Source organism: Spermophilus citellus (assembly GCF_964194105.1).
Source record: "Spermophilus citellus genome assembly, chromosome: 16".
Classification (NCBI taxonomy): domain Eukaryota; kingdom Metazoa; phylum Chordata; class Mammalia; order Rodentia; family Sciuridae; genus Spermophilus; species Spermophilus citellus.
In genome coordinates, this window is record NC_138196.1 from 75,367,856 (window position 1) to 75,393,967 (window position 26,112).

General features: G+C 48.5%; 1 protein-coding gene across 1 annotated transcript; it reads right to left on the bottom strand.

The window, feature by feature from the left end:
* Positions 1 to 16,117: 16,117 nt before the first annotated feature.
* NKX2-6 (NK2 homeobox 6) lies at positions 16,118 to 19,398 on the bottom strand (the record flags this gene model as incomplete). The annotated part of the gene is made up of 2 exons (XM_081269586.1): positions 16,118 to 16,722; positions 19,131 to 19,398. The coding sequence occupies 2 exons, from the start codon at positions 19,396 to 19,398 to the stop codon at positions 16,118 to 16,120; spliced, it is 873 nt and encodes a 290-aa protein (XP_081125712.1).
* Between the last annotated feature and the right edge of the window lie 6,714 nt (positions 19,399 to 26,112).

The following is a 26,112-nucleotide window of genomic DNA, read 5'->3' on the forward strand; positions in this document are numbered from 1 at the left end:
CTGGGCACTCTTAGGGCTGGAGAGTTGGGATCATTTTGGTGTGGCTTGGGCTAAAGGCTCTGGGGTGACTTGAGGTAGGGGGAATGTTGGCATAGTGTGTCCGAGTTAAAGAAAGGATGTGTCTGGGAGCATGGACCCCAAGTTGGTTGGCTTGCTCTCTCTGGGGTTTGACTAACCCTAGCCCGTTCCTTCTCAACTCCATAGGCACCCAGATGTCAAACCATCATAAAATACAGAAAATTTTAAAGTGTGCTTCATTAGCATACATCTCTTTCTCCTTTTAAAGTGTGATTTTCCAAGGCCTTCTGAGGTAGCCACCCCAGTTTGTACCTGACCTGCTCACACCATGATTCTCTCTTCCACGGAGGCCCTTTGCGTTGCCTTCACTAATGCAGATTGGCAAAAAGAAAAAGGAAGGAGAGGAATTGATGAGCGCCTCCCCCCAACAAGAGGCCACATGCAATATGAAACACGGGTTGCTAGGATTTCCCAGAGGTGGGGGTCCCAGTTAAGAGTGTCCAGATGGAAGCAGGAGAGGAGGGGGAGCAACCCCAAGGTCCCCCCTCACTCACAGCAGAGCTGCCATCTGAGTGCCCTGGAGGCTCCTGCTCACGGCATAGAGAGCTCCTTTCTCTTTCGTCTTCCTCACCTCAGCCCTGGTCCAGTTCCCAGTCCTAGCTGGAACTGGTTGGGACTCAGTGAAAGAGGACACCCTGAGTTTCTGACTGCAGAGACCCTGCCATCCATGTTGTGAAACACTTCTCCTTGGCGCTGTGCCAGGCCTCCGGGACTCTGAGCTTTGGCGTTGGGGTGGGAGAACATTGTCCTAGTGTTCTTGGAAGTTCAGTGATATTGGAGTTCAGACTTGTCCCTTCGTTATCTTTTGGAGCTGGACTGGAACATTCAAGTTCATGGTTTGCACCTTATAGAAAAGGTCCCGTTTGTTTTCCAGTCCTCCCTCCCTCCAGTGAAGCTGAAGACATTGTAGTCATGTGGAGACAAGAATCACTTGGAAGGAGCTTCTGGGAGTTCACCGTGTCTCGGAATCCCCAGGGACCTTGTGAAGACACAAGACAAAGAGCAGCCCTGAACCCAGGAGTCCCTGATACAGCCAGAGTACAGAGTGCGCTGTGGCCGTGAGCCTGCCTGGGCCCCACGTGGGGGTGCTGCACCACATTCTCCACTCCGTGAAAACTCAGCCTCTCAGGGTGCTCCAGGCCCTCCCACCTGAAGGCCGCAGTTTCTCGCCTCCCCTTCCTTCCCTGCTGACGTCCCCCTGCCTCTACTGCCTGGTCATCATTTCCACTCACGTCCTGCTCCATCCCAACCTTGAGCCCTTTGGCGGGCTGTGTGTGCATCTGCAGTCTCTTGTGTGTCTTCCTGGGTTCAATTTCCACCCCCAAAGACTTGGTAGGCCTCTCCAGTCTTCTCTGCTCATTGGCCCTTGGTCTCAGTTGCCAGAAGGCCTTGGAAAAACACACTTTAAAAGAAGGAAACATGGTTCATCATCTCAGCTCACTAGTTGTCTTAGTACATTTTGTGCTGCTATAAGAAGATATTATAGATGGGCTATTTGTAAAGAACAGAAATTTCTTTTCCTCACAGTTCTGGAGACTGTAAAGTCCAAGATCAAGGTGCTGGCAGGATTGGTGTCTGGAGAGGGTGCTCTCCCCTTCCAAGATGGTGCCTCGTGGCTGTGTCCTCCAGAGAGAAGGAGTGCTGTGTTCTCTCACATGGCAGAAGGTGGACAGCCAAGCCTGGAGAACCTTGCCTAAGACTTCAGGGCTGTGACTCAGCTTCTCCTTTTCTGTACAACACCAGGAAAGGGGAGATGAAACTGACTCAGATCAAAAGCCCCATGCTAGGCTCATTACCGTGAGTCTATAGCTCACTATAGACATTTGATCCACTCTACAACCCACTGGGGGTCCTTCTTTACAGACAAAGAGACTGAGTCTTGGAGATGGAAGGCAACATGCTCAGGTTTGCACAGCTAAGAGGTGGTTCTGCCTCCAAAGCCCATGCTGGCCCCACTGAGTCATGCACTAGGCACGTCAGGTGTTCAATGAGCACCTATCCATTTGGCTTTTCAGAGATGGCTTTGGAAGCAAATCAGACTCATTAAGCTCTGGGTTCAGTTGATTCGGTGGACACAGGGGAGAGAGAAAATAGAGTTGCCTGGTTGTGGAGGGCAGGCAGGACTGTGGACCTCCCTTAGGATCACAGCTGTTTCTCACTGCTTTTCCAGAATTCCTTGCTGAGACTGGCCTATTTTCCCTCCCCCCACTTCCCCTCCCAAGGGAGCATGACAGCAGAACCAGCAAAAGCAGGGACAAGGGCTGAATAAAACCACCTTCTGCAAGGTTAGCCCAGACCATAGGCAACTGCCTACCTGGAGTGGTTCTAGGGCATTCCCCACCCATCTCACTCTGTGTCCTGTGTTTTTTCCATGTAGCATTTGGGTTATTGTCATGTGTTAATATGAAATGCTGTATAGGCTTGGGGAACGTCACATTTCCCTCAGTCATTTGTCCCGTGGCATGAATTAGTGTGACCTTTATTTTCCATCTGGAGGCTGACAGAGTTCAGGGCCACAGGACACAGAGATGTGGTACAAGGGGGAAGAGGGGACATAGAGCAGCCCAGAGCACAGGAAAACTAGCCTGGTGTCTGTGTACATTTTCAGTTGCTGTATCAGAATACCACCGGCCAGCTAAACTACAACCAGTAGAAGTTTATTTGGCTCATGGTATAGAGGTCAGGAAGCGCAAGATTGGGGGAATGTATCTGCTGGGCTTTCTTGCTTACTCATAACAAGGCTGGGGGCATCAGGTGGTGAGGGGGCTAGAATATGAATGAATCAGGCCAAGCTCATTCTTTCCTCAGGAACCTGCTCCTGCAATACCAGCATTAACCCATTCCTCTGAAGAGTTTCACTACCGAGCACGTTTCAATGGCAATTAAATTTGAACTTAAATTTGAACTTGAGTTTTGGAGGGACATTCAGACCAGAGCACCTGGGGAGAGGAGGTGGGGGCAAGGGGAAAGGACTCTGGCAGGCTGCAGCAGCTCTTCTCAGACCTTGAGGACCTTGCTAGAATGCAGATTCTGCTTCTTTGGGTCTGGGTGAGCCCTAAGATTCTGCACAGCTTGCAAACTTCTAAGGGATGCCAATACTACTGGTTTGAGGGACCCCTACCTTTGAGAGCAGGGAGCTGAGTGAGGGCACTGTGTGGCTCAGTGAGTGACAGGAGGACATGACATGGAGGGAATGAAGGCCTCAGTGTACTCGTGACAGGTTCATTTCTTCTTAGGAGGTCCAGACCTTCTGTGTTCCTGAGCCCTGAATCTCACTCTGAAACCGTTCATGCTTCATATCCCAAACCTGTCCAAAGGCCTCTCTCCCTCTGTCCTAAGACCCTTTAAGACAACAATGTCTGATTCTCCAGCTCTGGGGCTGGGTACCCAGCTTTCCCTTCCCTGCAGGCCACTCTGTAGGTCCCAGGGGATTGGCAAACTTTGGCAGCAGAAAATACCTTGGGCTCACGATGTCCCTCAGCTGTGCTTATTGCCTGAGAAAAGCCATCAGGAAGATTTATGGGGCAATAGGAGCCCACCACTATTTTGCTAACAGTGCCCCTGGTCACTTCACTCACTCCCCTCCACAGCTGCAGGGCCACGTCTGCAGAAGAGTCCCTGCCCTCTAACTGGGTGGCCGCAGTCCTTCCTTGCCTGGTCTGCTCAACAGCTTAGCAGAGGCCCTCACCTGGGAGACACATTGGGGATGTTTGTCTAGAGGAGGGGGCTCTGACCTTCCCCCTGCACTGGCAATTTGAGACCTTTCTCTCCCCAATCCCTCTGGCTCTCAGTGCCCCCATGAAACTGAGAAGGTTGTCATAGTCTCGTGTTGCCCCCAAATGATGGCGTCCAGGGTGGATGAGCATCTGAGAGGATGCAGAGCTGATTTCTGGCATGGGATGGGTGCAGATCCCTTCAGGGGCCAGGGCAGGGACTGGGATGCTGTTTGGCTCCCCAGAGAGATCTACTGACTGTTCAGCTAGACAGGGTTGGGGACCCAAAGAGACTGTTCCAAAAGAAAACCGCTTTCTTTCGGGGCTGCCGGCTGAGGCCTCTCTGGCAGACATATTTCTGAAAATCATTTCAGCAGCACAGCCTCGGTAGGTCTGAGTTGCTGGGCCAGGGGTTTGTTTGGCCAGAGGCAGGTCCTGCCCCTGAAGTTCCCAGGGATAAGGGTGAGGCGGGCCAGGTCCTGCTGGAGTTTTCACAGTTCACAGGGGACCTGGTCACCCCAGGTGCAGGGGGAAGGAAGGAAAGGCCAGTCCTCCAGACCACCCAGCAGCATGCCTGATGCCTGAATGCTGGGGGCATGGGAAAGGCCTCTGACCCCTGCAGGTATCTACCCAGGCTTCTGTCCCCTCTGATAGGAGAGGAAAGAAAGGAGATGGAGATAGTCCAGCAGGAATGAAAACGGTGTGCAGGAGAGAAGGACGTCAGAAACAGGCAGGGTCACCGTGTCTACTTAAAAACAGAGGATTACACAGGGCCTGGGGCTCCATCCCTAGCACCACAGCAGACAAGGAACCCCCAGAATAAGACACTGAGGAACCCTAGGCGTCAAAAGGTCAGAGCCTCGAAATGACTCACCAAGACACACATCAGTGACCAAGTGGGAACTTCGATCCACGTTTCACAATGTGTAGGCCAGGTTTATTTTTATCTCCTGAAACGTGATTTTTTTTTTTGTTTTAATATGAAATGTTTTAAACAGAAAAAGCAAAGTAAAATGCAGAGATAATTGCTATCACCTGATTTGTTTCGTGTATTTTGTGAAAAGAAGTGAAATGTCATGGTTACAGCTAAAGCTCCCTGCCAGGGCTGTAGTTCCACGGCAAGCGGCCATCATTAGGATCTGGTCCAGGTTTGTCCCCTGAGGGTTCTTAAGTCGGAAGCTTGTGGGAGGTGGTGGACCTTTAAGAGGTGGGCCATTTAGTAGTGGTTAGGTCACTGGGCTGCCTTCAGAAGGAGCTGAAGAGGAGATTGCTATGGAAGAGCACACAGCCCCTCTCTGGCATCCTGTCCTGCTATGTGAGCTCTCCCTCTTGCACAGACCCCCACCACAATGCCATCAGCCATTGTGACCACTGTCAATATTGTCAACATTGTTGTCAACTTTGTGAACACTGTTAGCCACTGTCAGCCATGGTCAATGTAGCCAAAGGGACCCTCACCAGAGTCTGCACAAATGGGGAATCCCTGATTTTGGACCTTCAGCCTTCAAAACTGTGAACTTTTCTTTATACAGTTTATAGCCTCAGGCATCTTGTTCCAGCAATGGAAAATAGACGAACACACATGTCAACAGAAAGGAAAGGTCTTTCAATAAGAACCCATTCCTGTGTTCTCATGTCAAAGCTAGCAAGTAGCTGATTGATAAAGAGGAACACTGACAGACCAGATCATGCAGATACCTCCCTCAGAGGCCTCTGGAGAAGAGTTAAGGCCAACTAAAGGAAGCATGGGGGAAGCAGAGGGCAAGATAAGGTGGCTGGGAGGGTCCAATTATTGAGAAAATCTTGGACACCCTGATTAGTGAGCTCTGCTTAAGAACTCAAGAAACATGGCTCATGGGCATGGAGGGCCAGCCCTTCCTGATGGCCATCTCCCTCAAGAAGAGGTAAAAACTGTGTGGTGCCATCTGAGATCTGAGCTGAAGGAGAAGAGTTGGGAGATGCAGAAGCTTAGAATGCAAGAAAGGAGAAGGCCAGGTAGGCACTTGCTCCTGAGGGACAGACTTACCCACTGCTGCTATGAGAATTCAGTGCGAGGCCAGGAAGCTGGTCCATTTCATGGGCAGGCAACCTAGCTTTGCACGAAGAGTGCATGAAAAAGCATTTTCTAAACCCTTTCTAAACTAGTGAAATTCAGCAATACAGAAACCTTTGGCTTGTCACTAAAACAATGGTTGCAATTCTTTTTTTTTTTTTAAAAATCTTTAATTGTAGATGGCCACAATACCTTTATTTCATTCATTTATTTTTACATGGTGCTGGGGATCGAACCCAGTGCCTCATGTGTGCTAGGCAAACACTTTACCACTGAGCCACAACCCCAGCCCGCAATTCTTAACTAATGCTTAGAACATGCTGTTCAAAGCCCTGTGCTTATATTAACTGAGTCCTTATAGCAGCCCCAAGCCTGAGCACCATTACAGCCCCATCTACAGAAAAGGAGACAAAGGTAGGAAGAAGCTGACTAACTTCTTGTGGTACACAATTAGCAAATGGCAAAGCCCAGATGCACACCCTCTGGCCCTGGATCTAGCAGGTTTGACCACCAGGCAGTGGCCATGACCCTAGAGGAGGAAATATCACATATTTAAGGGATGAGTAGAAATGAGGGGAATTATCCCTAGACTCAGCATGTAACTTAAATTTGGGAAGTCGAATGTCAGGATAATACACGCTGTCTGCCCTTAAGGAGCTTGCGGTCCAACCAGGATACAAGATAGTTATGGAAGAGCAGCATTTGTCCCATGTCTCCAAGGTCACTCAAGCTGCAGAAGGATGAGTGTGCCATCCCAGATGCAAAGCACTCAAGAAGCAATTGTGCACAGCATGAGAATGCACTAGTGTGACATCAGTAAGGGGCCTTATGCTCGGGCTGATCCCACTGCCCATTCTCCACTTGTTGCCTCAGAGATGATAATGTGAACCCCAGAGGCAGGAAGAGACGATGTGAGGTGACATCTGTCCCAAGGGAATCAATTGCTGGCTCACTTCCTTTCGATTTATGGACTGTTGGACACAGGGAGGCACTGCTTCCTCTTAGAAAGGCATGATGTGCCCACGTTGCGCTGCAGCCCCCTCTCTGGACCACTCTGACCTGGCCTCTCCCTCACTGTAAGCCTTTGTAAGCCTCAGCGGAGGCCATGCATTTGAGATTTGCAAGTGAGCGCATTGCCCTGGGTCAGCATAACCCTGGGGAAGAAGGTAAGGAGGTTTTCAGCCTCCGGAGGCTGACTTTCCAAAAACACTCTCACCTTCCTTTGTTATTTTGTCCCCAGGATGAAGGGGAGCGTTCCACTCTGGCGTTGGCAGGGGACTGGAGCTGTAAGGTGCAGCTCTGAGCTGCCAGTAGCTGTGTGTCTGGCAGTCGGTTCAGCCAGCCTGTGATACTGAAGCTGCCCATGCAGAGAGGTGGAGGCGAGGGGTGGGTGCGGAGCCCCTCAAGGACTTGGGTCTGGTGCTAGGCACCCCTAGGTCTAGCTCAACCTTCTTGCCATTCAGCTATGTGGAACAACAAATTGCCTTGAACTTTTTGCTCATGCAAGGGTGGACTGGGTCTCTGTCACTTAAAGAGTCTCCTTGGTCTCAGTTCTTTTAACGTTATTCTGTTTTACCCAAGAGGAAAAGTAGAGCGGTGAAGCACCTCACCAGGCATCACCAAGCTGGTTAGCACAGAGCTAAGCCAGAGCCCAGGAGGTTCAGTGACATCAGTTCTCCAAGCTGTCCTCAATTCAGGAAAGTTAGGGACCTCTGCTCTGAGTCAAGGACAGTTCAAGGACCATATAGATCATATTCCCTGCAAGGTCTTAGAACCTGGGCAGCAGGCAAAAAGGAAGGCAGTTGAAGGAGAATCTTTTGGCAATATTTGCTTTGCAAACCCTTCAGAGTTCATTTCTGAACACAGTTGAATTTTAGATACACAAGGTTAACCTTGGACAGAAGACTGTGAACAAGATTAATGGCTTTTATATTCTGACTGATTTACAAGTTGGGTGACCTCGGATATAGGTCCCTCACTTTCCTCAATTTTACCAATGGTCTGAGAACAGGAACTTCTCATTTGGCAATTAAATGAGCCGGAGCTATGGAGGACGTTTGAGCACTGTAAAGCCCCCCATGGATTGCATAGCCACCTGCACCTCCACATTGAAACCATTGCCAGCAATAGCTGGTGTCTGCGGAGCCCTTATCCACAGGATCATTGTCTCCGGTTCATGCCCAACTGTCAGTATCCAGAAAGGAAGGCAAAGGGCTTGACCTGAGGTAGAAACCTGAAACATTACCCAGAGGCAAATGCAGAGGCATTGGGTGGAGGCCCAAGGAACGTGGGGAATTCCCTTTCTCAAGGAAACCGGAGGCGATGGCGTCCCCTGGTGGGAAGTTTAGGTTTTGCAGGCAGTGTCTTTAGTCTCCCCAAGAAAGGCAAAGTGTACCAAGATGTCCCATGAACATCTTGAGATCTTATTATACATCTCAAACATCTGAAAGGGTTCCTTTCACTCTGATCTACTCTCTGTGAATTTGGGATGAAAACTTCAATATCAAAACGACACTACCTTTAGTTAGAACAGATGTTGGGTGCAAATTGGCAAGGACCGCTGTGTCTCATTAGTTAAATAACAGAAGGAAGCAGCACCTTGCAACAATTATTAAAGGTGACAAAATATAATAGAAAGCAATGGATTTTGGAGGCTCAATTTCTATCTCTACCCTTAGTGGTGTTGATTTGGGCTATTTTTTTTTTAATTTAGTTGTAGATGGACACAATATCTTTATTTATTTATTTTTATGGGCTGCTGATGGTCAAACTCAGTGCCTCACACATGCTAGGCAGGTGCTCGACCACTGAGCTATGGCCGCAGCCCGATGGGATAAATTTTTTAATCACATGGAGCCTCTGTCTGCTAATTTGGGAGCTAAGGCTGCCTCCCCAAAGTCTTTGGTTCCTGTGCACCTTGTGCTCTTTGTTCTCCTCTGCATCCTTTTATGTAGACTTCCTGTCCTTCCCCTCCACCCATCCAAAGTATATTCCTTCCAAGGGGCTTGTCTCAAGTCCCTTTTCTTTGATGGCGCTCTCTGGACCACTCTGACTTGCTGGATCTCTCTTGTAAACATCTACTGTTGCTCTTCTAACTACCCGCCTATCTTCTTTGTTAGTTGAGATACATGTTTAGCTACTGTAACAAAGGCCAAGAAGTCAGCGGCTTTAAAACAGACAAACACTAACTTTTCCCTCATCTTAAAGTTGGACTATAAGCAGAACAAAGTTGATGCTCTGGTGTCATGGTGCTGAGAATCTAGGCTTCTTCCATCTTGTTTCCTTTATCATCTAAAACAGCTGCTGCTGCTTCACCATTTCACCTGCAAGAAGAGAAGGAGAGAAGCCCCTCCCACTGAGGGCTACGCCTAACATCATTACTTGACCGCTCCCAACTGCAAAGGAGTTTGGGAAACACAATCTTCTGCCAAGAAGCTTTGCGCTTAGCTGAAACTTGGGGTTGAATTACTAAGGGAGGAAGGGGTTAAGGATTGTGAGGTGACAGTTGGACATCTTCAGATAGGAGCCACAGCATAGGTGTTCCACTTACTCCATTCAGAACTGGGGCTCCCTGGGGGTGCTCCTGTGTGGGGTTATGATGCCCTCTTTCTCCTGGCCACGTTATGCCAACGAGTCTCTCAGTGAAGGGGAAACGGCTTTACACTTAGTAGAAGTTCCCTTGTGATGAGACTGGTCTTGTCTTCTCCTGAAATGCTCAGTCAAGTGTCCCTGATACTTGTTAATTAAAGTTGAAAAGCCCGGGGATTTCTTTCCCCTTTTCTTTATGCTTTGATTGGAAATACATAAGGACCTTCGTAGTTACCTCTCTTGTGGGAACCTGAACAGGACCAGGGCCACGGTCCCAGGGCCTCTCCACACAGGGAAGGGGCTTCTTCCGGAGGATTCTGGCTGCCAAGGGGAGAGCCTGGGTCTTCACCTCAGACACTGTGGAGCTGTGCCAGGGAATCAAACAGCGACATTCTCTGGTTCGATCATGTGATCAGTCAGTAAATGGCACCAGCCCCTACTCTGGGTCCTGCACAGGGTCTGTTGGAAGCACACAGACACAAGGCTGGTTGTTTAGAGAGGGCAGCAGGCCTGAGGGGTCAGTGCACTGAGATGGGGACCACCAAGGTGCTCCAGCACCAGGGGACTCAGTCCAGTCTGGGCACTAAGACAGGCTTCCCACGGGGAGTGACCAGGACCTGCGGAGGAAGGAGCCATGAAAGGTCCCTCTGGCCCACTCAAGTCTCCGCTGAGGATCCCAATTTCCTGGGCCCATGGGCTTCAGAGGATTAGGCTGGGCTGGTGACAGGAGGGGGCTGGAGTCAAGGAGGCAGAGATGGGGAGGAGACAGGTTTGACTGAAGCCAGCTTATGAGCCGGGCCCCCGAGGGGACGTAGAAAGCGCTCTGAGATTTGTGGTGGGGGCTGCAGGCATGTCTTTGCTTTTCCTATGGCAGAGTCTGGACTGTGTCACTGAGACCACATCTGAAATGGGGGTGGGGTTTGGGCGAGCCTAAACAGTCTGAGAGGAAGGCAGAGTGTTTCTAGGAAGCTCTGTCCTGCTGTGTGGGGGGCTGGGGGGCGGGGGGCTGGAGCTGAGGAAGAGAAACAGCTCAGGGCTGAATGTGCCCCCCCCCCAGGGGCTGGCCACCCTGATGCATGAGTCAGTGTCCCTGGAGGTTCCAAGTGCAGCAGAAAACGTGCACAGAAATGGGAACAGGAATGCAGAGCCCAAGTCCTCAGGCGCAGTGCGCCCAGGGCACAGGGGTGCAGTGCACCTTCACCCCTCCCACCCTCCTGCTCTTGCTCTCTGTTTACCCCCTCTTTCGTTCTTTGAGGAGGGAGCCCAGGGCCTCTCCCATGCTAAGCATGTGCTCTACCACCCAGCTGCACCCCCAGCCCCAATTTATCTCTTTTAATCTTTCCAAAAAGCCTTCTACTTCATTTATGGAGCTTTCGCTAAAGACATAAAGAAAATGGAGGTACTTCATAGTAACCTGATTTGTATAAGAACCTGAACTCTCTGCCAAGTATTCAGGGGTCGAAACCCAGGGCCAGAGGACACAAGAGGCTCAGGGGTGGGTTCCAATTCCACCACTAACTCACAGTGTGGCTGCCATTGTTTTGGCCTTTGGATGCTTCCTCTGTGGATGCAAGGCATCTTGCTGGTCCCCGGTATCCTCAGGGGATTGGTTGCAGGACATCCTCCCACTTTGGATATCAGGATCCTCTGATGCTCAAGTCCCAGGGGCTGGAGCGCTTAACCTGTACACACCTCCTATGTGCTTTAACTCTCCTCGGACTCGACACACTTCATGCCCACACATCCTTCATTCTCAGGGGTTCAGCGGAGGACTCAAGGTGAGGCAAATTCAAGTTTTGCTTTTTGGTACTTTCTGAATTAAAACACACACACACACACACACACACACACACACAGTTGACTGGATCAGAGGGCCAACTACTCTGCTCCGATGGAGGTGGTGAGTCCCGAGTGAAACTGCAGTGGTTGCCAGGGTCCGGGATACCACTGGAAGGCTGAAGAAATAGCAAAAGAGCCCAGGACAAATTCCAGCTGTGGCACAGCTGCCCTCTGAGAAAGGGCACTAACTACATTTTCAGTTAACATGTACATTGATGTACAGGCATTTCATGCCATAGAATCTGCAATGAAAACCAGCTCACAATGAAAGCTACACACAAGGGTATGAAGAAATCCCCAAAGATCAATTGAAGGAAGGAAGCAAATCACAAAAGAATATGTGCAGGTAACATTTGAAACCAGGTAAAATTGAATCATGTTGCTAAGGGGTGTGTCTGTATGAGTACATCTATAAAGAGAAGCCTGAAAATGATCATCTCAGAAGTCAGAACAGCTGATACCTCCTCTGGGAAATGAGAGGGAAAGGGGGTTGCATTCTGGGTGTGTGTGTGGAGAAGAGCAGCTGGGAAGATGCCCATTTCTTGCTTTGCATGGAAATCCCATCTGTGTTCACTTTACAGCTGTTCTCTAGACTGTAGATCAATGTTTGTGTACTCTTTTGGATATGTGATTAGGGCATGTGACATCAAGAGCGAGCCACTTCAAGTCAGAATAATAGTCTCAAAGATCCTCAATTTTATAGATGCGGAGGCAAGCCCAGAGAGGTTAGGAAGCTGAGCATGTTTCTGGTTGAACTGGGACAACTCCGAAACTGCCACCAGTATCTCTTTTGTAAGACTGCTTCTTCAGGGGAAGAGGAGGAAGGAACACAGCCTTTATTCCTGGGAGTTCTCTTGTTTTGTAAAAAAGAAAAGGGGCTAGTTGGGGAGCTGATAATAATAGAGTTGGCATAAACACCCACCGAGCATCATGCAATAAGAGAATAAAATTATGGCATTTGCAGGTAAATGGATGGAGTTGCAGAATATCTGCTAAAAGTTAGACAATTCCCCCAAATCAAAGGCTGATTGTTTACTCTGATAAGTGGATACCAATCTATAATGGGGGTGGGGCATGGGACGAGTGGAGGAATTTTGAATTGGGCAAAGGGGAGGGAGGGGAAGGGAGGAGGCATGTGGAGAGGAAAAAAATATATATATAGCGAGCATCATAAATTATTTTCAAATGGAATTTCCAAAAGATTTGAATATGCTCCCTAAATCGTATGCTTAATCATAATAATGATAACATTATAAAAGAAATACCCACACCCCAGGCAACTCTGTGAGCTGGGTAGACTCCCTCCACCCGATTTGCAGATGGGATCAGAGGAACTGGTTTGCAGGGGGGCTGGGGCCAGAGAGGAAGGACAGGGAGCCAGCAAGTCTGCAGATTTATTGACTTATCCACCTGGCCTAGGTGAGAACCCCTAGCCCTGGGACAGCCAGGAGAGGAACCTCTGCTATCTCTCTGAGAGCTTTTTTGTTTTGTTTAGAGGTCAATTACTTCCCATTTGGGGAACTTGTGAACATTAAGAGGTGGCTGGAGTGATGGGACTGAAGGCAGACTCAGATAAGAGGCTGATTGCTTACAGAGTGCTCCCCGGTAAAAGCCCTGGGAGGATAAGCAGTTGTCGGTAGGAGGCACACAAAAAGAGGCAGCTTTCAGTGCGGAGGAGAGATTACGGAGATGGAAGGCTGGCAGCTGGGGGTGGAGGAGATAGGCCCGGGGAGGGGCGTGTTTTAAAACACTCCTGCTGGGCAGAGAGTGAGAGATGGGAGAGGAGAGTTTTTCTTCACTCTCCTTTAGGAATCTCTGGTGACGCTCAAACTTTCTTGTCTGAAAGGAAAGCCACATAGACTGCGAGAGGAGTAGGGGTTTTGCTGTTATCTTTTTTGTTTGTTTGTTTGTTTTTAAGGCCAGCCAAATATAGATGCGACAGCAATGGGGGTGGGGCAGAACACAGATGTGGGCTCCTGCTGTGGTCCTCAAGCCTGATGATTGGGTCCTTATGCTATTGTGGGAGATGGACCTCTCTAGAGCCTGGTTGTGACTTTGGCCCATTGCCCCTCTGGTGTGAAAAAAAAAAAAAAAAGTGAGGCAGGCCAATGGATCTAAAGGTAAGGATCCTAGGTATAGATGTAAGCAGCCCCCTCACCCCACACCCCTTTCTCACCTGAATGCAGTTCCCCAATTCCCGAATACTGGCTTTGATCTGTAAAATATGACTCTGGCCATAGATGTGCCCCTGTGTTTGTCTGCATTCCAAAGTCCCAGGCCTCTCCTGAAACCTCCCCCAGTGAACAGTGGAGCTGGGGTAACCCACACTGGCCTGGCTCAGTCCCCTCTTCTGCAGAGCCTGGCCCAAGCCCACCAGCCCCCACCCTGTTTTCTTTCTCTAGAGAAGGCTTATCCTCTCTGTCCTATTTGACATTCAGAATATACTACCGTGTGTTTTTAAATACCTTTCTCTCATTGGTCTTTGCTACCCCACTCAGGGAGTAAATTCCGTAAAGGCAGCAGCAGAATCTTATTTTCTTATTCCCTGGCAGGAATGTGCAGAGGTGGGGGTTACTGGTGAATGGCCTGTGCCTTCTTCTTCACTCAGACCCTTGCCCAGGGCTTTTATTCTCATGCTTTCCCCAGGTAGGATGCAAAGGCAAGGAGAGGGCTTGGGCACCTTTCTAATTCAGAAGCAAGGCCTATTCAGAACAGGTCTGTGAACTGCTTCTGATACTTATCTACGTTGGAAGGAGGCACAGAAGATGAAGAGGATCAATCTGTTAATTTCCTGCTCCCTGTCAAGGATCCACACCCTGGGGGTGTGGACCTTACCCAAAGGATTTTTTTTTTTTTAAATGAACACAGATTTTTTTCAAATCTGATCTTGGAAAAGTTAAATACAATTCATACAGCAACTGAGGACCAGACAGATTGCAACTCAGAGGCAACACTGGCCTGAGACTCACCTGTCATGAATCTAAGGCTGGTGTCCAAGATTAACTTCTCTTCTGAGGAATAGCCCCAAAGTGAAAGAGGAAGGGGTAACAGGGTAAGGCGATTTTCACATTTTGGAGATTTTTTTGTAATCTCTTTTTTTCTCTTAGTTTTCTTAGTTTCCTTGATATGTGAAGATACATCCTGCACTCTTTAATCCCAGAGATGCGATACTCATTGAAAGCCATCATGATGTGTTTCTAAATACACTTTTATTAGCGGTGAAAGTGGAGAAAATAAAAGCAAGAAGTGATGAAAACAGAAAGGAAAGACAATGTAATGAAGTAGTAGAAAGAAAAATAAGGAACGATTAATTACTTTTTGTTTCATTGGTTTAAGCATGTAACCTTTAAGGGCTATAAGCCATTGATATCCAGGTACCATTTTCACAGAACCAAGCAGTCTCAGTTTCATATTCAGGAAAACATGCAGGGCTGGTACATTTTAATGAAACACAATTATTTATTAAATAATAGAATTTAAACTTTGATGAGTTAGTGAACCAGGGGAATAGAGAACTAGAACTTTCTTTTTTTATATATTTTTTAGTTACAGATGAATGCAATATCTTTATTTTGTTTATTTATTTTTATGTGGTGCTGAGGATCGAACCCAGTGCCTCACATGTGCGAAGCAGGCGCTCTGCCACTGAGCCCCAGCCCCAGCCCCAAGAACTAGAACTTTCATTGTCTAAAAATGTAATCCGAGTTAGATTCTTTCTACTAAATTTCCTTCTAAATTGGTTCTGCCAAAGACAACTTCTCATTTGTGGTTCCGGTGACTGAAGCTGGGTCCTCATGCAGCATGCTGGGCCCTGCCACTGAGCTACATCGCAGCCCAACAAGTTCCTATTTAATCCCGTGTTCTCCTTCACAAATGGAATTTGTTTTCAATCTTCAGTTGTATGACCTCAGAATATGTGTGTGGGGGGGATGTCAATTATTCCTCATTTTAGGAAGCCTAAATTTAGGCTTTCCTCTTTTTAGGGTGTAGGTCCACCTGTGGGGCCTTCCTGTTCAGATTCAGAATTTAGGAACTGATTATATTTCAAAAGAAAACCTGTGAGGAGGGAAAAGGGGGACTGTAAGAGAAGAACCAGATTTGATTTCCTGTTGTTCAGAGTTGACCAAGACAATGGTTCTCATGGTCTACAAACAATCATGCAAACACACCAAGTATACGTGGGAGGGTCACTCGTTGCTGTGCTGTACACATGACACAAAATGTAGTGAGTGCAAGGTGAGAACCAGAAATGTAGAGGCTCCTTCTGGGGTGCAAAAGTGGCCAGAGAGTGCTCTCCACTGGATTACCTGCGTCCCAGAGCACGACTTGGGCCGGATATTTAAACCCGCAGGAGGACTTGACTTGTGGCAATAGTTCCTCTTCTGGAACCTCCTGGATCCTCCTCATACTCGATCTTCGTTCCCTTGCCGCACTTCTCTTTTCTCAGTCCCCCACCCACACCGCAACACACCCATTCCTTTAATTGGAGGACTGAGTCCTCGCTGTCTCCCACACCTCCAGGCTGTCGTACACAACAAAAAGATCATCTTGGACCCCCCAGGATTGAGGCCCTTAAAAGCCACCTGCCTAGAACTGCTCCAACGTCCGAAACTGCGGCCGTCCTTGGTTTTCAGAGCTCTCAGTGCAGCTTCACGGGCGGCTGAAGAAAGCCTGGCGTTATGTCTCCTTTTCCAGCGCCCCAGCACAGTGGCAGAACCAGAGATCGATCTCAGCAGTAGGGCCCCTTCCCTCCTCCACTGTGGCCCCTCAACCCAGCGCCACTCTCAGCCCGGAGAGGAGGGGACCCAGCACCTGGCCCTGGTGGGCATAGCGGAGCAGAGGAGCCTCACCAGGCCCTGACGCCCTGCATCGTGGAGGGCAGATGGCCCTGCGGCGTGGCGCTCGGGCCGCCAGTGCTGAAACCCGAGTTGGCCAGTGGCGTGGATGGCGCGGGTCCCGCACCTGTATAGCCGACGTTGTAGCCTGCGCTATACGGGGCGCTCGCGTAACCACCGTAGCAGGAAAAGGGCGTCGCGGCAGCCGCGTAGGGGCCGGTGAAGGGCGGCTGGCCCGGGCCCAGGCAAGGCTTGCCATCGCGCACCAGCACCGGTACTGCCACTCGGCGAGGCGCTAGTGGGTGGCCAGCCAGTTCCAGTGACTTGTCCTGGCGCTGCCTCTTGCACTTGTAGCGGCGGTTCTGGAACCAGATCTTGACCTGCGTGGACGTGAGCTGCAGCGCGTTGGCCAGGTGGTCGCGTTCAGGCGCCGACAGGTACCGCTGCTGCTTGAAGCGCCGCTCCAGGGCCAGCACCTGTGCCTGTGAGAACAGAACACGTGGCTTCCGCCGCTGTCGCGTCTTGGGCTGTTGCGTGCTGACACCGCTGTTCCCAACACTGCGCTCCAGCACCCTTTTCCCACCTCGGAGGAGCGAAGCTGCACCCAGGCCCGGCTCTAAAAAGCACAGGAAGGAACACCATCAATTCAGGTCCCTGAGCACTTCTTACAGTGTCTTCAAGAGAGGTCCCCTTCCCTAGTAGCCCTCACTAATGCATCCTTTCCCCGCCACCCCCGTTGTGAGCCAGTCCAAATGTTCCTTTTCTCTAAAGTCTATCACTTTTGAACCCTCCAGGACATAGATTATGACAGTCCATGGTCCCCGGTGTACATGTCACTTTCCAGAAGATAAACTCGATTAAATGTGATCATTTTCTTAAGATGTGTACGGATGGTCGGGGTTTGAGGAGACGTTCGCTTGGAGGATCAAGTGTGAGTGTGCGGTGCCTCTCAAATTGGCGCTGGCTTCATCAAGCATTTGGCGGTCACCAGAGGAGAGTCCCATGAATGCATTGCTCTAATTCGAACTGACAAAATGAAACCAAATATTTATTAGAACCTACTAACCCTTAGCTTTGAAACAGAAGCTTCCTTTGAGGGAAATATGCTGCTGAGATCCACATTTGACTTCTTTCAGAAGCATCAGATTCTTCCTTTGGCGTCTTTCTGGGAGGCCGGTGGCACTGGCCTTACCCCAAATTTTCTTTCCTGGAGACTCCCCACTGTGCCACTGTGCCTGAACTCTGCCAAAATGTAGCCCTTTCTTCCTTCTTCCCACCTTTCTCCTGTCTTGGTTTAAGCCCTGTCTTACCCCAGGGTGGGTGCAAGCTCACCCACAGAAACTCACCCAGGAGAAATCAGGGCTCATGAAGGGGGTGCAAGTTTGTGGGAGGCTGGCAGGACATGCCTAATTAGAGCCAGGCAGGTTGGAACTGGACCCTCAATCCTGAAATACACTGGATCTTGTGGGGGATAAGGTTGTTTGGTATTTAAAAGTTGGAGGAAAGAAAAACTTTCTTCATATGCCTGGCTCTCGGAAAAACTAAGCACATGGAAAAGAAGAATACCTTCGAGATTTTTTTCCCCTTAACAAATCAAAATGCAATTGACCTTCAGCGATGTTGTACATCAAACAAGACCCCCTTTAAAAGTCGAAGACTATACAGGCCGAGATGCTGCCAGCCACCCCAGGTGCCTGCCAGCACCCTCTGCCCACCTGGTCACAAACCGGAGCCTCTCCTGTCCTCTGTCTCTGAACATTAGATGACTTTGGTGCAGACTCATGAGGCCATGAAGCCATCAGCACAGTCCCTTCACCGGATCCATGGGTGCCCTAGCCTCAGGCTCAGTTTTTGGACCCCAGACCGAGTTTTTCATTTAAGGAATGCACCCTGTGAACCCGCAGCTGGGAGAACACAGTGGTGATCTCAGTAGCTCGATCTTTTTCCAGCCAAACAGAAGCGAAAGTCAGTTTGGCAGAGCAGCAGGGAGGGAATTTAGTATTTAGAGTCTACAGCAGAAAAACCACCAGCTGCTTCTCGAACACGACAAAGTTTAACAATCCTCAGACTCCTGGAATCAGTGAATAACCAGCTTGAGAGTCTGTGGCTAGTTTGTGCCTTAACAGAAGGTGTCGGTTCACAACGTGACGCGGGCGCTACCCGGCGTCCCAGATCTGCGAACGGAATGCCGACCGAGGTACACAGGATTGGCGAGAGGAAAGAGGCTTTTTCACTCCTTGGAATATTGAGCCTAAGCCTCCCAGGTCGTTGAAGCCACCGCAACCCTATTCTCCGCCTGCTCCTTCCTGTCTTGCAAGCGGCTTGCAGGCGCAGGGTCCTCACTGCCAGGCGCGGCGGCACCTTCAGACACCAAAGCGCCAGGGCTGGGCAGGCAGGGGCCGTCTCCCAGGACAGTGTAAGTCTGAGCTGCTCTCAGTCTGAGCTGCTCTCAGTATGCTCCCGATGTGCCAGCGCCCTTGGGACCTTCCATTTCGTTGGACGCAGACACCGCTGGTCCTCACCTCCCATTTCCCGCGTGGAGGAGTGGGGACTGGCCAGGCCATCAGCAAGCCTTAAGAAAGAACTGGGTAGGGTTGGCCCCAGAGCTGTGGGGGTCCCACTGCTTTGCTGGCTACAGGGTTTTTTGTTTGTTTTTCTTAGACGATTTAGGACAGGCAGGGAGGGGTTGTGGTGGAGCACAACTATGACTAGAGGATTTTGCCTGGTGACCGCGCTGGAAGTTGTGGGAACTGTGGCTCTGTGAGTGATACGTGTGTGGGCACCATCGGGGCAGCTGTGGGCATCCTTTGGGTCCAGGGCCTTATTTTCATAGGGCTCGAGAAAGACAGCGGGTGTCCGAAAGAGGCAGGAGTGGGGACCGAGGAGCCTGTCTTTGGGACTCCCCAATTGAGGGGAAATGAGGTGAGATTCTCGGACCCAGGAAATAGGAGATACGTTTTCTCGGATCGGTAACGAACCCCTCCCTCAATATCCCCGGGATAGAAGACCTGAGCGCTTACTCACGTGGCTCCTCCACTCGTTCCTCGTCTTTCTCCATGACTGCCTCACAAGGTCCCCCAGAAGGTTCCCGTTCTTTATCGCAGCTGCCCCCATCACTGGCGTTGTTAACCTCTAATCCTCGCGGTTCCGAGTCCATTCCCAGGTATTGAGAGTTTTCCAGGCTCCTCCGCATCCCCCATTGTGGCAAGGCTTCGTGATCGCTCTGCTCTCGCTCCAGCCGCAGGATGTCATTGACGGAGAAGGGGGTGGAGGTGACCCGGCCCAGCAGCATCCCGAAGATGGAAGAGGCGGAGTCGAAGATTTCCGGGTCCCCGCAGGGTACTGCGCCCTAAGCTTCTCGTCTTGTCTCAGCAGGCCCCAGAGACAGACCCATGCTCTGGGACTTGCACCCTGTGTCCCACACTGAGTCTTCCTCTTGGCCATCTCTGGAAGCTGGGGAACCAGGACCGGGTGAGAAGACTGCGGTCCTCCATTGGTTCCCGCCGAAACCACGTGGTTAACCCTGCACCTTCCCTCCCCAAGCGCAGCGTTTCCGCGCCCTTCCAAACCTCCCCCATCCCTAGTCGCCGTCCTGGGAGGGTTTAATTAGTACTGATGGTTCTCAAAAGCAAAGAACTTGGGGGAGATGGTGCTGCGCACAGTTCAGGTCTCGGTCAATATGTTACAAGCCGAAGCTTCTGAAGTCAACCCTGGGTGCGCAGGGACCTTCCTACAGGGTGCACAGATGTGGGAGGTGGAATTCTTTTCGTGCAACCCGAGCGGGTCAGTCCGCCTTGGCGTTATCTGTATTCTCCAGTCTTCATTCTTATGGTGGTGGAAAATTGAGGTAAAGAAAGCGAGGCACCTGCGGGATTTGAGGTGCGCAATGGGGCCTTGTCCGGAGCAGGGCGGGGGTCCCGCGGCGGGCTGCTCACCCTAGAGCGCAGAGCGCGAGTGAGCCTTGACCCGCCGGCGCCTGCATTGAGCTGGGAACGTCTCGCTTAGATGTGAGTTCAGGTCTACGGAGCTCAGACACACCACTACTCCGGGAGTGTAAAAGGAGTGTGGGTTCTACAACCAAGGGAGGCCCAGTGCCCTTGGAGGACTCCGCGAGTAGATGGAAGGAAGACAATAGCCTCCGCCCTCGAGAAGGCTAGGAAGAGCAGTTCACCTCGCCTTTCGCCTGTCTTCCTCCTCTTTCTCCTCCCTAAGGCTGGTTGCTCGGTGCGTGCAGGTATAAAAGCGGCACCCGCCCCAGCGGCGTGAAGTTTTGGCAGTATTCCATTTCCAGAAAAGCTCTTTGGACACGCTGGCACTGAGTAAAGTAGACAGTGTGGGGCAGTGGTTATGAATATGGAGACAGTGCTAGTCCTTGATCTGGAACATAACTATGAGTTTCCGGGCAAAGAATTAACCTCTTTAAGCTTTGTCTCCATTAAAATAATAATAATAATAATAATAATAATAATAATAATAATAATAATAAAATAAAGAGGACCGGGAAAATTTAGTAAGATGTCCACCTGCTGCTCTTAATCATGTTACCTGTGTCAAGTAACCCTGACGTGGGGTCAGCAATCTCAGGAGTATTTATTGAAGGGCTGTGATCTTAATAGAGTGTTTTTGGGATTTTGAATCAATGTTTCTTAAACCTTCTTATGCAAATTCTGTGCTGCAAGAGCCATTCGGATATTATTTCCTAAAATACAGATAAACTGTCTCCCCTCCAGCTAACCGGCACAAAATTTCACTTAAAAAATTCATACAGGGCTGGGGATGTGGCTCAAGCGGTAGCGCGCTCGCCTGGCATGCGTGTGGCCTGGGTTCAATCCTCAGCACCACATACAAAGATGTTGTGTCCGTGGAAAACCAAAAATAAATAAATAAATAAATAAATAAAATTCTATCTCTCTTTAAAAAAATTCATACAGAATTTCAGCAAATTTAATCGTGTATGCAAAAATATATGATATCATGTAATATATATCTTGAAGCTGTGTCCTGAATGTTTCCAAAACAATTTTTTTTAAATCTTCCTTCCTTCTCCTTCCTTCTTTCCTTTCTCTCTCTCTTAATAGATTTTTATTTTTTTGGTCCTAAGAGAGCTTGAATTTTTTTTTTTTTTTTTTTTTTTACGGAGGTGGTGGTGGGGGGGACCGAGGATTGAACTGAGCCACATCCCCAGCCCTATTTTGTATTTTACGTAGTTGCTTAGCCGAAAACTAGCTTAGCGCCTGGTGGTTGCTGAGGCTGTCTCCGTCTTCCCGAGCGCTGGGATTACAAGCATGCGCCACGGCTCCTGGCAAGAGCTTGAAATGTTGTGATGAGTCAGTCATATAGTTACTTAAATCTTACTTTATGTTTCTGATTATTTTCCGTCATTTTCGGCTTGTGCATGGTGACCTTTATAGAGAAAAGCTGAAAATAAAATAAAATCCATGCAGAGATAACATTTAAGCACAATTTCTTCTGTACGTTTGCATATATAAGCTCACAGGTTATGTGCGAGTTTGTATATGTTTAAATTGACATCATAAGCACGTCCAAGTACTTCATTTGTTTTTTCGAGTATGATTTAAAATAACAATCTAATATTCTATTTGATGGATGGTCATAACAGACTGTGTTTATACTTTTAGGAAATATCTATAATTTTTTTGCTGCTGTAAATAAGGCCTTATTCTTGTGCCTTCTTGTTTGTGCCCTTAATCTTTGTCCCTTTATGTCCCTGCATCTTTTAGATTATTTTCTCAGGATACATATGTAGAAGGAATATTAGTGAATCAAGTACTTCAATACTCATTAAAGCATTATCTCAAGGCTTCCTAGATCATTTACGCTTTCCTACCCTCCCCAAGAAAGGTGCTGGCTACTGTCTGATTGATGGGTATTTACATCCACCAACCACCTGACACCACAGAGATCCCGAGGACTTGAAATACCCGGGTTGAGTGAGGGCTGTGCGCAGGCGCTCTACCCTCTTCATCCAGTGGCCGCTGGACAAGAAGGGTTAGGTTCCCGCCTTCCAAAGGCTGTGGACCGGGGCGAGGCCATTCCAGATAAAAACCTAAAACCGAAACCTGCCAGAGCCTTATCACTTGGAGATCTCTCGGCCAACGGTCACTCTCTTGAAGAAAAGGACATTCTGGGAGGGACTTGACATCAAAAACCCGAGTTCGAATCCTAGCCTTAAGTTCCGGCCTTGCCTTCCTGGTTTACTGTGATGATCCCCCGAGATACAGGACATTCAAAGGCACCTGGTGCTAACCTCGGGAGAAGTGCCCCTATCTCACCTGCCAAACTCTGGCGGGGAGAGAGGACCGTCTTTCTGTCAAGCCTTGGGACAGGAACTTGAAACACGGGTACTGCGACTCAGCTGGTGGCGCTCCCTGTTTCCCGGGTTTCGTCGTCTTCGGGAGTCATCTCCCGCGGCCTGGGGGTCTTGGGTCCAAACCTTCCTCCCTCCAGTATCAGGGCGCTTAGAGGGCACCTGGCCTCAGAGTAAAACCAAAACCTCTTTTCCTCGCCCATTGAGTCAATTAGGGTCGCATTAGCGGTTGCCCACGCCAGTGGCCAGGAGCAAGGTCCGCAGGGCAGCTAGACCAGAAAAGCCATTGAGTTCCAGGCTCTTTGAGTTCTATGGACCTGGTGCAGCCTCAGCAATGTAGTACAGCTCGGAGTGTGTGTGTGTGTGTGTGTGTGTGTGTGCGTGTGTGTGTCCCTTGCTCATGAGTGGAGACACACACCTCTGTCCTCAAATGTTCTTAAAATGAGAGTGAATGTACCCTTTCTGCACCCAGGTCACACAATATAACTCTCAAACTAATGTTAAGGTCCATGTTTTGAGCACCTACCAAGGGCCAGCTGGGAGGCCTTCATCTGAACTTGTACTGTTGCAAGAAGACAGAATTTTGAGTCCCATACAGTGTATATCTTACACAATCATATTGGATTTGTACCTGATATTTATTAAACCCCTTCTTGTAACAAAAATCTTTTTCTCCTATTGTGTTCAAACTTTGGGGGGCAGTGGCGCTGGGACTGAATCCAGAGACTCACCAGAGCTAACACCTACTGTACCACTGGAGCTACATCCTTTTCAATGTACCATACGGAATAGGAGATTGCTTTTGAAGTCTGGGTAATACTCTGTGGCTTTACAGGAAATAAGCGTCTGGAATGTGCAGCCATATCTGCGTTGGACTAGCTAGACTTGGGCTCTGGGTCTGGTCACAGGTATGTTTCCAGAGTCTAGAATAGCAGCTGGCTAACAATAGGATTCTAGTACATATTTATTGAATAAAGATACCTGTCTTGTTGAACTGGTGATAATTCCTAGGATGCCCTGGGGAGGGGCCCAGGGGAGACTATGTGTTCACAGGTATCCCTTCCTGCTTTCCTTTGCAAGGTTCCTCTGGCTGGAATCCACTTTCTAATATTATAGTAACATGTTATTTTTGAGTTTTGTGAAACATTAATAAGGTTCTAAAGCCAATATTGTGCAAAAAAGATGTACTTAAAGAAATGAGCTATGAGTATAACTCAGTGGTAGACACTTGCCTTGCATGTGCTCTAGGTTAGATTCCCAGAAAGTGGAGGTGGTGGTATGTGTGTGACACTCTACTTTTATCCTTTCTGTTCTTATTTCCATCCTCCTTCTTTCTTGATTTTCTTTTTATTTTATCCATTCTGGGCTTGTTTTCTTTTAATAAATTAAATGCATTATGAAAGTAATAAAATCAATGCATTAATAAATGCATGTTTTTGAACAAAAGAACAGATGCATCCATCTTTTCGTACTTCTCCTTTTTTTACATGGCAGGGTAACTTAACATGGATCTCTTGTTGTACAGCAGTGCTGCTGCTGATGGTGGTTTTTGTATGGGTATCAAGCTTCTGGTTGAGAACACAGGATGACAGCTGTAGCAGCAATGCCTGTGCCCTCTGCACCTGCTTCTCCTTTGCAATAAGCCTCTCGTGACTCAGGACACAGAGAAGTTCCCACACCTGGTGAATGTTAGTACAGATTTTCATAACCTTATGAAGCAGGAGTTCGATGGAATCCAGATTCTTCCCTTCTGCTGGAAGGTGGGGGCTGCATAAGTGGCTGGCCTCTGAAGCCCAGAAAGCCAGTTTTGGTGTTAGCAGTTATCAGAGTGGGGGAATTGCCTGCTGGTGTCAGTGCTCAGGTTACAGCTGGCAAAGCTGGATTCTTCTCCATGCTCCTAGTGGAGTGTTGCAGCTATCAATAGCAGGCCATGCCCCCCAGTGTCCTGGCAGATCCCAGCTGCCTACCAGTGGCTTCTTTCCATGTTCTTGTCTCATGAATTTGAAGGATTAAATCCTGGGATGAGGAAGAGTGAGAAGAAAAAAGTAGCATTTATTCAAGTGAGAAGAAAAGACACAGCTCCTGCAGGTGAGGATGGATCCTATAGGTGTTGCCGTTTAAGTGGATTAGTCTAAGGGTTTCTATAGCTACTGGGTAGGGGCATTGATCACTGATAATGCTGATCAGGTCTTGGAAAAGTATCAAGGATATTGGTCAAATCTGTGCTAAACAGGTATTGGAAAAGTGTTAAGGCTATTGGTTAATCTTTGAGTCTGTAGACTTCACTCAGGTTTGTCCTGACACCCGCCCCCCACCCCAACCCCAGGACAAAGAAATTGGTTGGAATGTTTCTACATGTTAACTTCATAGAGTGGCCTTTGCATTAAAAACAAAAACACAAACAAAACAAAACAAACCTTAATCTGGGCCCATTACTTATCCTATGTTATTCCTAGTGCATATTATAATCTATAAGTAAATCATCCTAGAACAACTTGGTGATGGCTTAGCTTACCTTATTTTGCAGGTAAAGAACACAGAGGTTACTATGGCTCAAGATCACACAGCTACTGCTGCTGCTGCTGATCAAATCCAGGGCCTTGTGTATGCGAGGCAAGCGCTCCAGCACTGAGCTAACATCCCAATCTTCTTACTTTATTCAGACCTCTTTCAAAAATTTTAATGCACATTTTACATTCCATCTCCCCTAGTTCTCAAAATAACTCAGAGAGATCTGTGACTAATAAGTGAGGAAACCAAGACAGAGAAAGGCCAAGGAAACCTGGGTGGGCCACATCTGCCTCCTTATTTCCAGGATGGTGCTCTTTCACAGACCAGATTAAGGCACTTGTTTAGTGACCATCTTTTGTCCTTCCTAACTTTTTGCTCAGTACCCTGTTTAAAAAAATCATTTAAATATTGTTAAATTTCCATTAAACTAGTAAGTCAATGTGTTCCATTTTATTATATTCTACCCAGTAGACATTTCCTGACTCTGTTCCATATGGAAAAGGTAATCCTATATAATCTAACATGCAAACTGAGACACATGCCTTCCTTTTTCCCTCCTTTTCTTCCTTTCTTCATCTCTTTTTCAGTGCTGGGGATCAAACCCAGGGCCTAGTGCATGTTAGGCAAATGCTCTGATCTGGCACGGAGTTAAACCACAGAGTCCCAACAACTTGCCCAGTCTGGCCTTGAATTTGCAATTCTCTTGCCTCAGCCTCTTAAGAATCTGGGAATACAAGTCTGTGACAACACACCCTATGAACTGGGACACTTTCAAGATGAAAGGAAATACTAAAATGGACATAAACTTCAACTAATCCAGGCAAATGAGAATATATGGCCACCCTATTTTTTTAGCACCATATAATTTATTCCTTAGAGGAATAGTTGATATTAATTTGCAACAATATAATTTATTGTCATATTCAGTGTGAGATAGACATTGCTACAGAGAGAGAGAGAGAGAGAGAGAGAGAGAGAGAGAGAGAGAGAGATTTACAATATTTTTCTCAGCCTTACTGCGATGTGTAAATTTATTTAATTTTTTTTGGGGGGGTACTGGGGATTGAACTCAGGGGCACTCCACCACTGAGCCCCATCCCTAGCCCTATTTTGTATTTTATTAGAGACAGGATCTCACTGAGTTGCTTAGTGCCTTGCTAAATTGCT